General features: G+C 39.6%; 1 protein-coding gene across 1 annotated transcript; it reads right to left on the reverse strand.

The window, feature by feature from the left end:
* Nucleotides 1-2,013: 2,013 nt before the first annotated feature.
* Nucleotides 2,014-11,533, reverse strand: LOC119898061 (V-type proton ATPase subunit C 1-A-like). The gene is made up of 13 exons (XM_038712204.1): nt 11,376-11,533; nt 10,734-10,894; nt 10,062-10,129; nt 8,940-9,025; nt 8,549-8,643; nt 8,166-8,257; nt 7,569-7,667; nt 7,361-7,429; nt 7,074-7,166; nt 6,711-6,804; nt 4,201-4,298; nt 3,956-4,082; nt 2,014-2,706 (listed from the first exon to the last, which is right to left on the reverse strand). The coding sequence occupies exons 2-13, from the start codon at nt 10,863-10,865 to the stop codon at nt 2,608-2,610; spliced, it is 1,152 nt and encodes a 383-aa protein (XP_038568132.1). The 5' UTR covers nt 10,866-10,894; nt 11,376-11,533; the 3' UTR covers nt 2,014-2,607.
* Nucleotides 11,534-13,784: the final 2,251 nt, after the last annotated feature.

A 13,784-nucleotide genomic window follows, 5' to 3' on the forward strand; every position in this document is an offset into this window, starting at 1 on the left:
TCTCTCTCTCTCTCTCACACACACACACACACACACACACACACACACACGCCTGCTTCTATTTTCGGGCTTTTGAGAGATGGAGGCTAGCGATAGTTAATTCAGATATTCACATATGTTCCACTGGAGTCAGCGCTGGATTAGCAACCAGTCAAAGCAGGTAATTCACCTAGACCCCAGAACCCCAGGGGCCCAAAGTCCTCAGATTGTTTTCATTTGTTTCAACTTGTTCGATTAATCACACATTTTGTAGGAGGTGGTTGGCCTATAAGTGGACATTGTGCTCACTTGGTGCATATTCCTAAATAAATGAGTGTTTAATTAAATTATCACTCTCTCACACACACACACTGATTGACAGGCAGAAAACTTGTATGTAATATTCCAGTAAAGTAGGCCAAAGTTTTTGATTATAAAATCATTGTACAGGTGTTTTTAATTCATTGGCCTATACAAATCTTCTTTGTCCATTTTTGTAGTTAGTAATTAGTAGCTGGTACTCTTTGTTAATGTGTTGTTTGTATAGCCTATGTATTCTGTTATTCTTTTGTAAATGTTCAAATATTTAAATACACCCACACAGGTGCCCACAAATGGGCTTGAGTGACATCTTTCTCATTGTCTAGTTGTTAAAGCAGGACAAGTTACAGTTTTATCACTCTTGAGATTGGTGACATAATTCTGATCTGATCAAGTTAACTGAAAACCCCTGTGCATGAATGCAGAGCCTTTTACAAAATTCTTCAAGGCATTCATATTAATTCTGCATTGCTAGTTTTGACTTATTTTTGCCACATGATATTACTCTCTTTATCTATTTACAATTTTTCCTGTTGTAGTTTCTTTGGTAGTTGTTTCCTTCTTGGACACTTCATTCATGCGGTACATTGTATTTTACTATTTTGCCAGTAGCTATGTATATTTAACAGTTAAAAGTTACTTTTTAGATTCAGATTTTATGCACAAAACATGTGATCAGTTTGTAAAATATGAAGCACTGTTGGAGATTAAACTACCCAACAGAATCCAACGTAGGTTAAAATCGAGGGAAACTGGATCAAGAGACGTCTTCAGTTCTGAATGACTGGAAGGGAATCCCAGCTCTTTAACCTCTGAGGGGTTGTTGTCAAGATGATCGATACTGCTTGGTTCGTTAGTGCTCCTGTTGTGAGGACATTATGGTCGTTGCCAAGTCTGAGCAAAGTTGGTGCGTACAATAATACATACATTATACTTACATTGTTGTGTAATATGCCAGTCCTAGTCAGTCAGAGAACTGAAGAAGCCTCTCGGATGAGAGGTGAAAGGTCATCAAGTATCTTCAACCAAGTCCAGTTGCCCTTGATTTTGACCTACCTTGGATAGTATTGAGAAGTTTAATTTCCAACAATGGTTCATACTTTACCCTGCGATGGATTGGTGACCTGTCCGGGGTGTACCCCGCCTGTCGCCCGATGTAAGCTGGCATTGGCTCCAGCCCCTTGCGACCCTGTATGCAGGATAAGCCCTTGACGATGGATGGATGGTTCATACTTTACAAACTGATCCCATTTTAGTTGTAAAATCTGAATAAGTAACTTTGTTAAATACATTGCTGGCAAAATGGTAAAATACTATGCAACACATACATTAAGGAATATATATATGCTATCTGCTGGTCCCCTTCTGCTTATATTTGTTTGGTTCCCTCTGCTGGCTGTTGGTATTTCCAGCTGTCCTCCATGTTGGAGCTATGTTTCCAAATGGTTTCTGCTTAAAATGTATTTTCTTTGAAATTGCCTGTGGTTCTGCATATGACCATGAGTTATCACAAGGCTTCACAGGGAATCTCTCTCTTTCCTGCCCAGAGACACTTCCTCTTTCTCATTTCGCTCACATGCAAGTCACTGTATAACGCCCACACCATTTTCATAAAGTATACTGAATTATGTTCAATTTAAATTAAATGCAAGAAGAAATGATATAAATACAGTGGTTATCTATTAATTTATTCACAAATTCACACGCATTTCATTTGGTTTGTTCACAATCATATTTATTTAATCCACGGCTTACACAGTACTCAGAGATATAGATCTCTTCTGACAGCAAATATACACAACATGAGACAACAGCACACACTCATTGAACATCTTTGTTACACAATGCAATGGGGACCCCACAATCTCCAAAACACATACCTGATTTGATTGCCATTGGTACAGTGATAACATTGCCCATTTGTTAAAACAAATATCTGGACACCAACACAGAAGATGTAGCTATCAATACACACCACGCACATGTGGAATGATACAGTAAATATACAACTCTCCAGATTGATTTCTTTATCCATTTCACATCAAAAAAGCTAATTATCTTTGCAGCTTGAGAAGAAAAATATAGTGTAAACAAAAACAATATTTAAAAGTCTTCTTTGTCCCTTGCTTGTAAAAGTGGTAGAAGCTTGCTGATGAGCCTTTTCACCACAAGGAATGAACATGCAGCGTTGTCATTCAAGCAGCTGAAGGGGAGAGGCAGCGGTGGGGAGACAGACAGTGGGGAGGAGGGGGAGGTTTGTGCCATGGGAAACCTAACTTAATCAACACTCAACATAAAGACAAAGTGTTAAACTTTAAAGTCAAACAGGTTGCAGTCGACCTTGTAGTAGACATAGGGATAATACTCCTGCTGGCTCAGGTTTAGGCCTGGGATGTCCATCGCAGACTGAAAAAAAAGAGACAGTACAGGCCGTTAGTGAGCTTAAGCAGCAGTTGCCAACAATAAGAAAAGAGCACCACTTACATGACCGCTGAGAAAAACTAACCAGCATTTAGCATTTAAATCCCAGGTTTCCCAGCATTACCTTCAACTTCTTTGAAATTTAAACAAACAAACAAAAAAAAAAGTTTTGTTTTTAACTCCTTTTTCATGATTAGTTTCTTATCATTTACACAACACAACTTTACATAACATTGTTAAAAGGCTGAGATATCATTCAATACAGATTTATACCTCATTGAAAAAACAAATTATTTGGATATGTGACAAGTTCACACCATAGGCTGTATTTAAAGAGGTAGCAGTTGCAGTCAGTAGCTGTATTTGCTGTCTCTCTTTGCAGTAACCAGCTATGGCCATGAGAAGGCGCACGTTACACAAAGTGATGGAGGAGAAGCAGAGATTGCAGCAGTTGAGACTCCAACGGTATGACCCAAATCCATAGTACTGTCCATACTGATTACATACAGAATGTACTACATACTAATTGTCAAGAGTATGCTGTTTTTGCAGTTAGTATAAAAACAAAAGGAAAGGTAAATGTGCAGTGTCAACCAAACTGTGACTGTTGGGATGTCACTGGCAATTAAACTTCACAGAAAAAAAACAGAACAGATTTCTTTCCACAGCTGTAAGCAGCTGCATCGTGGGGGAATAGTGCCCATCGACTGCACACTCAAAAATGCAGTGTAAATACACCACAATGTCGAAACCTGCTTAGAATTAATGTGTGGTATGGATTTAGGACACGCAGCATGCTCTGTTGTTGAAATTAGTAGTTAATGTCTTCTCCTGCAATAGACTAACTTGTACCCTTTACATCTAAAATACTGTAACTGAATTATATGTAATGTTGCAAATGCCAAAACACATATTAATGCAATTTAGCAAGTAAACTTTTCTAAAAGACATACTTTGTTATATGATTCTTTTAAGTCATGGAGGGATTGTAATTTGTTATAATATGTTGTAATAAGTGTAATGTGATGTATTGCATTTCTCATTTTAGTTATGATTTAAATGCATACTGAGATAATATTTCATATCATAACTTCTGCCATGATAATCATATTAGAAAGTGTTATAGTTGCACATCTTGAAGCAAGATAGACATGTGCACTGTTTTTCTTGATGCTATGAACTTTTAGTTAGTATAGTAGTAAGAACTATCACACAGTACTACCAAAGTACTCACATCAATGATAGCCGCTGCACTACTGTCCAGATGTTTGTACAGGTCATTGAGCACCTCCCGCAGCTTCTTCATGGTCTTCTTGTTTGGCTGCAGGAGCATGGCTTGAAAGTTCACCGGCAGCCCATATCTGGAGGAACACAGTAGATAAATTAAGCTAGATTGAATTGAATTAAATATTCCTTGTCCATGTAAACCTGTTTGGGAATAAACTTGATTCTGATATTATGTATTTCTAATGACCGTACCTTAAAACAGATTCCACAAAGACCCTTAATGCTTTGATGTGGATCCATGCAATAAAGGCTTCACTGAAGTTCACTTTCAACCATCGGACAAGAGGGCCCTGTAGAGAAGTTAGATTAGGGTCAGAGCTATTTGTGACAGTTTTACTAATCTCAGCCAAGCAGGAGAAGAATGGATTTGTAACAGAGATAAAATCAAATTTGGCAGACAGGTCTTAAAAAAAGAAAGAGCTACATTTCTCTTTCTGTCCTCAAGAAGTCCATTTTACACCGGTGAAAGAAACATTTTTACTGCAGTGGATTTGTGCGTGGTCAACATTTTCAGATTGCTGCTGTGTGCACAGAACCGAGATGTCCAACTGCTTCAGGCTCTTTAATTGGTTGTTTTCTTGGGGGGAAAAAAATCATTCAACCAGAATTCAACAACAAAAAAACCCCTAAAACTTCAAGAAACTCTTAAAAGTACATTGTCCTAATGACAACAGTGCAATCTGTAGTAAATTTAACCACAAACTCCCATAGCATTTAAAACGATACTATTAAAAACGATCAAGTCTCAGGCGTTGGAGTGTTTGGTAATTTATCCATTACTATGTGACAATAAAGGGGTGAAATAAAAGCAACATTATCATAAAATAAAGTGACCTTACTGTAATGTATTAACTAACTACCTAGCACATTTAGTTGTGCAAGTTTATCTTAAGAATTAATCCAACGGCTGGTCTGGAAAACATAAAGTATGCTTGGCAATAATGAAATTTGAATAATTTGTTTAGTGGTTCCTTGAAAAGATCAGAAGGAGTTCTTAAACTACCCAGCGTGGAATTGTATCAGTGAGCAAGTTTTAGAAGCCTCACATTGCAAACAAATCTCCAAGAGAATGGTACTCAATAACTAGGACAGCAAAGGACGACAACCTCACAACACATGAAACAGACAATAGATGGGCAAACTAGGGAAACTCACCAAACCAGACCAGACCCTAGCCTCAGCCCTGACCAGATCTCTAAACTACTGGACCTCTATCTAAACACCACCTATTTCCAGTTCAACAGAGGATTCTACAGACAGAAGCATGGATGTGCCATGGGCTCACCAGTGTCCTCCAATGTGGCCAAGAAGCCTTCACAGAACACATCAACTCTGTGACGAGAAGATGTTAACAACAGATTGGCCTTTTTGGACTGGAGAATACAGAAAACCCCCACACACAGACCAATTCCTACTTTTTGATTCTCACCACCCACTGGAGCACAAGCTAGGGGTCATCAGAACCCTGTACCACCGAGCTAAGAAAATACCAACCAGTGCCCAAGCCCAAGGAGAGGAACAGAACTTCCTGAAGGGGGCGCTTACAGCCTGCGTATACCCTAAATGGTCGGCATACACTAGAAACTAAACAACCACTACACAAACGCTTGGCTCAAAACAGAAGGGCCAACTCCTCAGGTCAAGACTCTGTAGTTAACTTACATCTGAAGTATAAAGGACACTTTTTTGAGGACTACCAGATGCACATTTTTGACAGAGAGGGTAGATGGTTTGAAAGAGGTGCCAAGGGAGCCATCTACACCCGGGTTGAGAAACCGTCGCTCAACAGGGGAGGAGGTCAGCGACACCACTTATAATGCCGTCCTTTCATCACTTACCAGGAAACAAAACAAACTTTCAGTTTTGGCCTCAGATGAGGATGCCAATGATCGTCAATCGGACTCGGCCCCGGGTGGCTCCAACGACCATAACAACTGTCGTTACAAAATCCAGGAGCACTAATGAACCAATGGTATCGATCATCTTGTCAACGACCCCACAGAGATTAAATAGCGGAGTTTCCCTAGCAGTTAGTCAGAACTGAAGTCATCTCTGGCATGAGGGACGAAACGTATCTATAAGTATCTATAACCAAGTCCAGCTGCCCTTGATTTTAAACTTTCTTGGATACTCAATAACTACTTACACTGATCTGCCATAACATTATGACCACCTGCTGGTCATACCCTTTTGCCCCCAAAACAGCCCTGACCCGTCAACATGGACTCCTCTGTGTATTCAGTGTGTGTTCTGGCATCTTTCATCAGATCCAGCATCAACTTTATCAGCAATTTGACCTACAGTAGCTCGTCTGTTGGATCTGACCACTCAGGGCAGCCTTGGCTACCCATGACCCTGTCGCAGGTTCACAGATTTTCCTTCCTTGGACCACTTTTTATAGGTAGTGACCACTGCAGGCCGTTTGGGAGATGCTCTGACCCAGTCGTCTAGCCATCTGATTTTGGCTCTTGTCAAAGCAACTCAAATCCTTACATTTGCCCATTTTTCCTGTTTCTTCTAACACATCTATTTTAAGGAGAAAATGTTCCCTTGCTGTCTAATATATCCCACCCACTGATAGGTGCCATGATAATAAGGTAATCAGTGTTATTCACTTCCCCTGTTAATGGTCTTAATGTAATGGCTGATCGGTATAACCAACTTGAAAAACATTTTGAGTTTTTTCCTGTTCCATCACTTACAAACTGCTTCTTCTTATCTGTGGAGAGCCGTGTCATCTCCTCTTTGTCGGCCTTCATCTCCTCTTCATTATACTGGAAGTCTCTCACTGTGAACCTAGAAATAAGATATAGTGGGCAGAAATCAGCTTCTTTTGATAGCAATATTTCTGTTTTGTATAGATAAAGATACTGCTGTGTGAAAACCTGTGACCACAGGAGCGCTGTCTAGTTAATATATTTAGTTACAGCTATTTATAACTACCTTGCAGTCTGGTTTCTTTTGAAATAAGCTCATTTTCCCTTGTACACACTTTTCACACCTCTTGTCTGTGAGTCATACAGTCCTGTGCAATGATCTTGTGTGCTCAATATAACCACTCTTACTTGTTCTCTCTAGCTTTGTGTTTGAAGTCATCAATGGCTTTCATAAACAGAGTGACACTGAACAGTCCACTGTCATTGTCTTCAAATAGCAGACTGGAAGAAAAGACAATATACGTGTTATACTGCTGTAACGATATTGACAAGGTTTAGTGGGCATTTAAATATTGAAGATAAGAAATTAAAAAAATACAGATCATGTGAAACAAATCATCCACTAAAAATGCAGATACTAGTTATCTGTGATAAAACATGTGTCATCTAACATTTTATGTGACATGATCGCTTACTTTGAGGATCGCGGCACCACCATCTCAGCCAGCGTTTCATATGTTTTCTGCCAGTCATTGTATGCTGTCCTGAAAGAACAACGGACAAGGCAATACTAATATAGCATCTCATCTATCTTTCTCCTGAGTTACACTGCCACATGTTTCTTATTCAATCATTTGCATACAAACATGCTTGCAATGCTCAATACAGAGTAGCAATACTAACTTTGGTACCACTACCAACAGAGTGATGAGGTATTCTGAATCGAGTACAAAGTCGTCCTTCTTGACAATGTCAGCCAGGCTCCTGGTCAGCAAGCTCCCCCTGGAGGCACACAACCGTTTAACAATAACACTGACATGAAATAGAGAAGGTGACCAGTGTTGATGTTGCAGTAACTTTTCAGACCATGCTGACGTGGTTATGTAAACATAGTCAGTGATCCTTGAATCTTGACTGATGAATAAGCACAGACCAAAGTGAAACAAAACACTGAGGCTCCTGACACGCTGCAACCCCTCCGAAATTACCTGAAAACCTCTTTTTAAATCCGCTAAACTAATAAAATAAACTTCCAGGAGACGGATAAGATCCAGCCAAGCAGGTCTGTTTGATAAATTCTAGTGGGACAGTCTAGTTGCAGGGGAAACGGGTTTTTTTGTTTTGTTTTTTAAAGCTGCCTGGTATAACCAAAGAAGAGAAGTTAAAATAAGTTCACATATTTTGCTAAAAGGCACTTGGAAGATAGTTGAAAAGGCTGCAGAAGATACATTTTGTAACCTAAATGTAGTATTGTAGTGTAATGTAGTGGAGATTATTTACGCATTCTTCCTTTCCAAGTTCTGCAGGTTTCCCTTCAGGTTGTTATAAGCTGATGCTCTGGCCTTTAAGTCATTGTCAATCTGGGTTACTTGCTGTAAAAGATAAAAGAAAAACATTGTTGAAATGATTTAGGAATGACAAATAAAACAGTAAGAGTAACATGCTCTTTAAAACACACAAAGCCCCTTAGAGTAGCATATGTGCACAAAGCACATAGGTGCTAGGCGGGCCCAGTGGAAAATTTAAATCTCACACAAATAGTTAACTCTCCCCATCAGGCTATAAAAATAAACAATACTGACAATTTAAATAAATATCTGTACAAATACTGCCAGACATGCAGACTGCAATTCTTTATTTTACAATCTAATTGAGAGGCCTACCTTTGAGATGATTTCAGAGATGTTTTTAAGTGATTGTTTAATGGGATATTTTGCCATATCCCACTGAAATCTTGTGATGTAGGTGACAAGATCAACTGAAAAAAAGACAACACAAGACCTGTCAGGCTATTAACTGCTTATTTTCAGATTATAGTAAGAAAGAATTTGGGTAAAGCTACAATTTTATTACAGTAATTTCAGATCAGGGTCAATTTATTTTCCCCAGATTATGACATATCATTTGCTAAGATACAATGAATGAAATTTAGTTTGTGTCCAAAGCATTGCTAAAGGACATTTTAAGAATTACTGCCCAGTTAAAATCCCACTTGATAATCCCAACTTTTTTTTGTTACTAAAATAATCGGACACGCATTGTGCATCAAAATACCTCCGTTGGCCAGCAGGTTCTCCTGCACTTTGTCTCGACTGTCTTCCAGCACGTCGGCCATGTACTGAGCAACCTTCTTCACCACACTGTGAACAGCCAGGAGACATCAAAAAACGCCATGCCAACACAAACTGCATACACAAAGCCAGTGTAAACCACACATTCACCCTGCACATGCTCACACGACCACCATGCCCTCATCTCCCAAATTTAACAGAAGCTTACACACAAACACACATCAAAAACTTTCACGTATTCCTGTTAAGGTAATTTGCTGACACCGCAATTTATAATATGGCAGTCTTGCGGAGTTCAAGATTTTTTAACCACAGTGTTGAGCAGCACATCAAAGCAGAACTCTGTCTACAGTAGTGAAGTCAGAGAAAGACTGAGAGCCAAGTCACATCTCATGCCTAAAAGCTTCACAAGAAAGTATATCTGCTACTTAGGTTTAATTTTAAATATTTATAAAAAAGGACAACCAAATAACCTTAATCCAATCATTTAAATGAAAACCAACAAACACATTAACGGACACGACTTTGAAGATTTCAGTAGTGTAGGTGTATTGTTTTTTCACAGATATGCCAGACGGAATCTTCTAAAAAGGAACTAGATTAAAGACAGGCTGTGGTCAAACAAGTGAAACCGTGTTGCAAGGCTGGCCTTTCTCACATTCTTGAAAATATCTACAGAGGAAGCAAAGCAGAGCTCAGGCAGTAATGGCTGTGTGTGAGTTTTGAATGTCAATATTTCCAAAAGCCTATAAATTACACTCAAACACGCTCGCGGCAGATAAGTCATTGGGTATAAATATGACTAAAGAAAGAGCTGCTGGTGTGTCACCCAACTGTAAATTGCCACATTTAGACTGCGAGGCCCACTAGACTCAGGCCCCTGTGAAATTCCTCATTGTTAAAAGGTACGGGAAAGGATTAGGGAACGGTAAACCGGCTACATCAGAGAGTCGGGAGCACTGTACGGGTCAGGAGACTTTTTTTAGACTGTATTCAACATAATTATCAGAGCCCTATAAAATAACAATTTAATAACAAACAAAGTAATTCCTCAGAGAGAGAACAGCAATGTTGATTTCAAGTCAGAATACAGCAGGTAGCATACCTTTCTACAAAGGAGTCTAATTTGGCCAGTTCATCCGACAGCCCAACCAACACATCTAGAGTCCCCACCTGTTTTTGAACACAAAAATCAAAAAGTAAAACATCAGCACATTATGACTTTTAAGTATTCAGTTCTGAGATTTGGGTCATTTTTAGTGAGGTCAGCAGAGTTGTGTTTAAATAGTGACATCTGGGGTTCAATCCGCCTACAGTGACATCCAGGGGGCCCCATGTGCTTAGGATGGCGCCTCTTTGTCCAGAGCTGCTCATGCATTGCTAACAGTTCCAGGAGAACATTACAGCCCCACGTGGCAGCAAGGTCAGCTGCGTTACTTCACCTTCAGCACAGAGAAGAATCAAACCACATCAGCTGAGCTGCTCTGTGGATGAAAACCTCACCAAACCAACGCTTCAACATGCAGGCATCGGATCTGTGTATAGAGCGCTTCCCATACACACAATCAGCTTATTCTTGACAGTGGACTCATAAGGTGAGTGATGAGCATACTTATACATGAAAACCCACAATATGACTTAAAATTAGATACTTGTGAACTTTGCAAGAAAGAAAATGATGACTTGAGTCCATACATTTATTACAGCAAAGTAATGGCACTGTTCAGTATGGGAGAAAAAGTGGGAAAGTGTGATCAGCCCATAAATCCATGCTAACCTTGAGGTCTGGGATGTTGAACTTGTGGTTGACGGAGAGGTTATTGGTGCGTGTGGTGGCTGCCATCATTTTGTCCCATGTTTGCTGGCAGGTCTTCTCTCCCGGTGCAGAGATCAACCAAAACTCTGTCATGGTTACAGCACTGGTGCAGCTAGAGAAAACTGAGAGGACAACTGTGTTTAGACTCATGCGTGCAGCTCAACATTTAATAAAACACTGATAAACACTGAGTCTGTCTCTTTATAAACAGCACTGGTTTGGCGACACTACAGGTAAAGAGTACTGTGCTTACATACCTCCTGTCTTGAGCTATATTTTAGCTCTAGTAAGCTGCTGTCATGACGTCCTGAGTCTGTTTACCATCTAAGCTGGCTAATGAAATGATGCTACACTAGCAACAGGAGCTCATTCAGTGTTTAAGTACATTACAGGAGGACGTTACTGTTTTGCCAACACCAGTTACATATCCCTGACGTTACACGGCCATAAATAAGAATGAAACGGCAGTGTATACAAACCAAAGCTATTTTAAAAAGATGGTTAAGCTTAGGCAATATTTAGCAGGGATTAGCTACCGTTAGCCAGTTAGCTTTGCTCACAACTACTGGTGTTTCTTTGCTATTGTTTACGAATTTCACTCACCTGTGAATGTAAAAAAAGGCCGTTAACAGTGAAAAATATAGTTGTCATATAGCGTTTCTATGGCTTGATATTTTTCATAGTTGCCATTCAATACAGTTGTCGAGGTCTCCTGACAGCAGCATCAGAGTCAGCTGATCTGCCAGAGGAACCGGAAGGCCTCTCACACACTCAGGAAGCTCAGCAGCGACCACAGCTGGTGCACAGTGGGTACTGCAGGGCAAGTTACATTACAAATAATGCCAGTGTCACTCTGACTCTTGTCCGGGAGTTTGATGCTCAGGTTCAAGGACACTACAATAGGGCTTGCAAACAGAAAGAACCCAGCAGTTCCTCCGGATGAAGGAGTGTCTCAATGACTAGGTCACACTCTAATTAAAGGTTTAAACAGTTTCAACATTGCGTGAATGTTATGATTCAGTACATGGCTCAGAAACTGCCGTGAATAAGAACTTAGGCAAAATCTTTTCACTCCTGACGTGGAATTTAATCAACTTTCCTGAATTACAAAATGTGATGAGAACTCCACCCCAGCTTGAGCGTCAGTCAACATTCCAAGTGCATTATTACCTTATTAGAGAAGGAGACAGGCAATCTTGGATGCCAAGTCAGCAGCATTTGAGGCTTTAGAGTTACTAAATTTGGAAACGTCGGGTCAGGTTTCCTGACATTGGGTGTCTCCTGCACAGATTCTGAGGAAAACGCCCCCAAGGGGACATGTTTATAGTTCAGTGGGTCTGGGGTTCATTGTTTGGGACACAATGCTTGGTCTGCCTGGAGCCAACCCTCAACATCAAACGGCAGGGTGAGCTTGCCCATGGCTGGCTAGAGGCCAGTCTGCCGGGATGTTATCAGGACACACACACACGCCATAATCAGTCTGTCTGCAGAACGGAGACTACTGCTCAGAATCTGGTCTCTTCATGTTCAATAAGAGAGAAATGTGTTGTTATAGCAATAAATAGCACAGAATGGATGCGTAACTATTTACAAGCTTAATACCATCTCTCACGCACCTTTAAACACTGTGCATGGACTCCCACCTCTCTACTGGAAACAACCATCACAGCTTCTCACGCACATGTCCTGTGATTTGTCTGAAAGTTGTGTTTATAGTTACTAAAGCCTGAAAGTGTTGAAGTATTATAATGGAATAGAAGCATTAAAATAGCCAACACATCTTAAAACGGATATTTTAGACCTCTCCTCTTCCTTAATTTCTTTCAGAAAATGTTCCCCCGTTTTTTCTTCTATTACTAAAACAATGAAGTCCAACAAAGGTTTGTTGTTGGCTGATTCGCATCTTCCACAAATGAAGGTCTGTCTGCTTTGTATACATTGTGATCACCTGTTTAATCCTTCAGCTACCTAAATTCACCTGAACTACAAAGACCTATGCTTTCAGAAATGCAAGTGTGCTCACACTAACAAACTTCTGTATATATGAGTGTGGATACATAAGTATGCAGGCTATATCTACGCAGGTGCATGTCCAAACACATGCAGACACACATGCAGAGCAGTCTCCAACATGATTTACTTGCAGAATATCTAACAAATCATTAGATGTTATTATAATTGATGTGGTCTTCCGGATGGTATCAATTTCTCAGAAACTGTGTACTTTTAGAGTAAGCCACATATAATGACCTCAACTGCTGACACAGAGTTATCTTATGAACTTATTATAATTACTTAATCTGCAATATGTCTTGGCAGAAAGGAAACAAGGGTGAAATGTCCATCATTTTTTAGATGGTGTTATTGTTTGACCATCATGGTATATCTTGCTGTATCTCCCTGCCACTTTGATACCATTGTTAAAAATGACATGTCCTGGGAAAGCCCAGTGATAAGAAAAGTTCCTTTTAGGTGGCACATCGTAGAACCAAAAACGAAGCCATTTTAGGATACATTTTTGGGTGTGTTTCAAGATTGCATTGAAATTTCACAAATATCTATGTAGGTGAAACAATTGTGAAATAAATTCACAAACATTTTTAGATCAGGTCTTTTAATGAGATTGCTTTTGAATATTTGTTATATTCCTGCAGACAGTGGCTTTGTAGTTCCCTGCTTGACATTCAGATCAGTGCGAGGAAAAGTTTGTTCGGAGTTCCTTTTACTTAGCAACATTCTTTGGCAAAAAAGAGCTGCTGAGTGACCTAACAACACTTACAACACAGGAGTCCGTTGCATAAGACCAATTCATGGTGGGTTTAACCAGTCACTCATGTCCATGTAATGAGTAAAAAAGTTTTCGTCATTCAGATTTGCAGAGATAATGCAGATTTATAGATGCCTTTATCTGATTGATTTTGTTTGTTTACATCCATTTTGGTTTAATTAACTAAAGGGTAATCAATTTATTTGAAGTTGCTATTTTACTTAATCTTTTTATTTTTGGAATAT

This window comes from Micropterus salmoides, unplaced genomic scaffold (assembly GCF_014851395.1).
Source record: "Micropterus salmoides isolate LMB-PRFRI ecotype aquatic unplaced genomic scaffold, ASM1485139v1 Ms_hic_scaffold_11, whole genome shotgun sequence".
In the NCBI taxonomy this organism is placed as follows: Eukaryota; Metazoa; Chordata; class Actinopteri; order Centrarchiformes; family Centrarchidae; genus Micropterus; species Micropterus salmoides.

What these genes read in the sequence shown, in the direction of transcription:
- LOC119898061 (XM_038712204.1), bottom strand. Translation starts at nt 10,865, where the DNA reads ATGACAGAGTTTTGGTTGATCTCTGCACCGGGAGAGAAGACCTGCCAG. An exon ending in GAACCTGCTGGCCAACGGAG is followed by an intron (nt 8,644 to 8,939) that starts GTATTTTGATGC and finishes TCTTTTTTTCAG; the next exon opens with TTGATCTTGTCACCTACATC. An exon ending in TCTCTGAAATCATCTCAAAG is followed by an intron (nt 8,258 to 8,548) that starts GTAGGCCTCTCA and finishes TATCTTTTACAG; the next exon opens with CAAGTAACCCAGATTGACAA.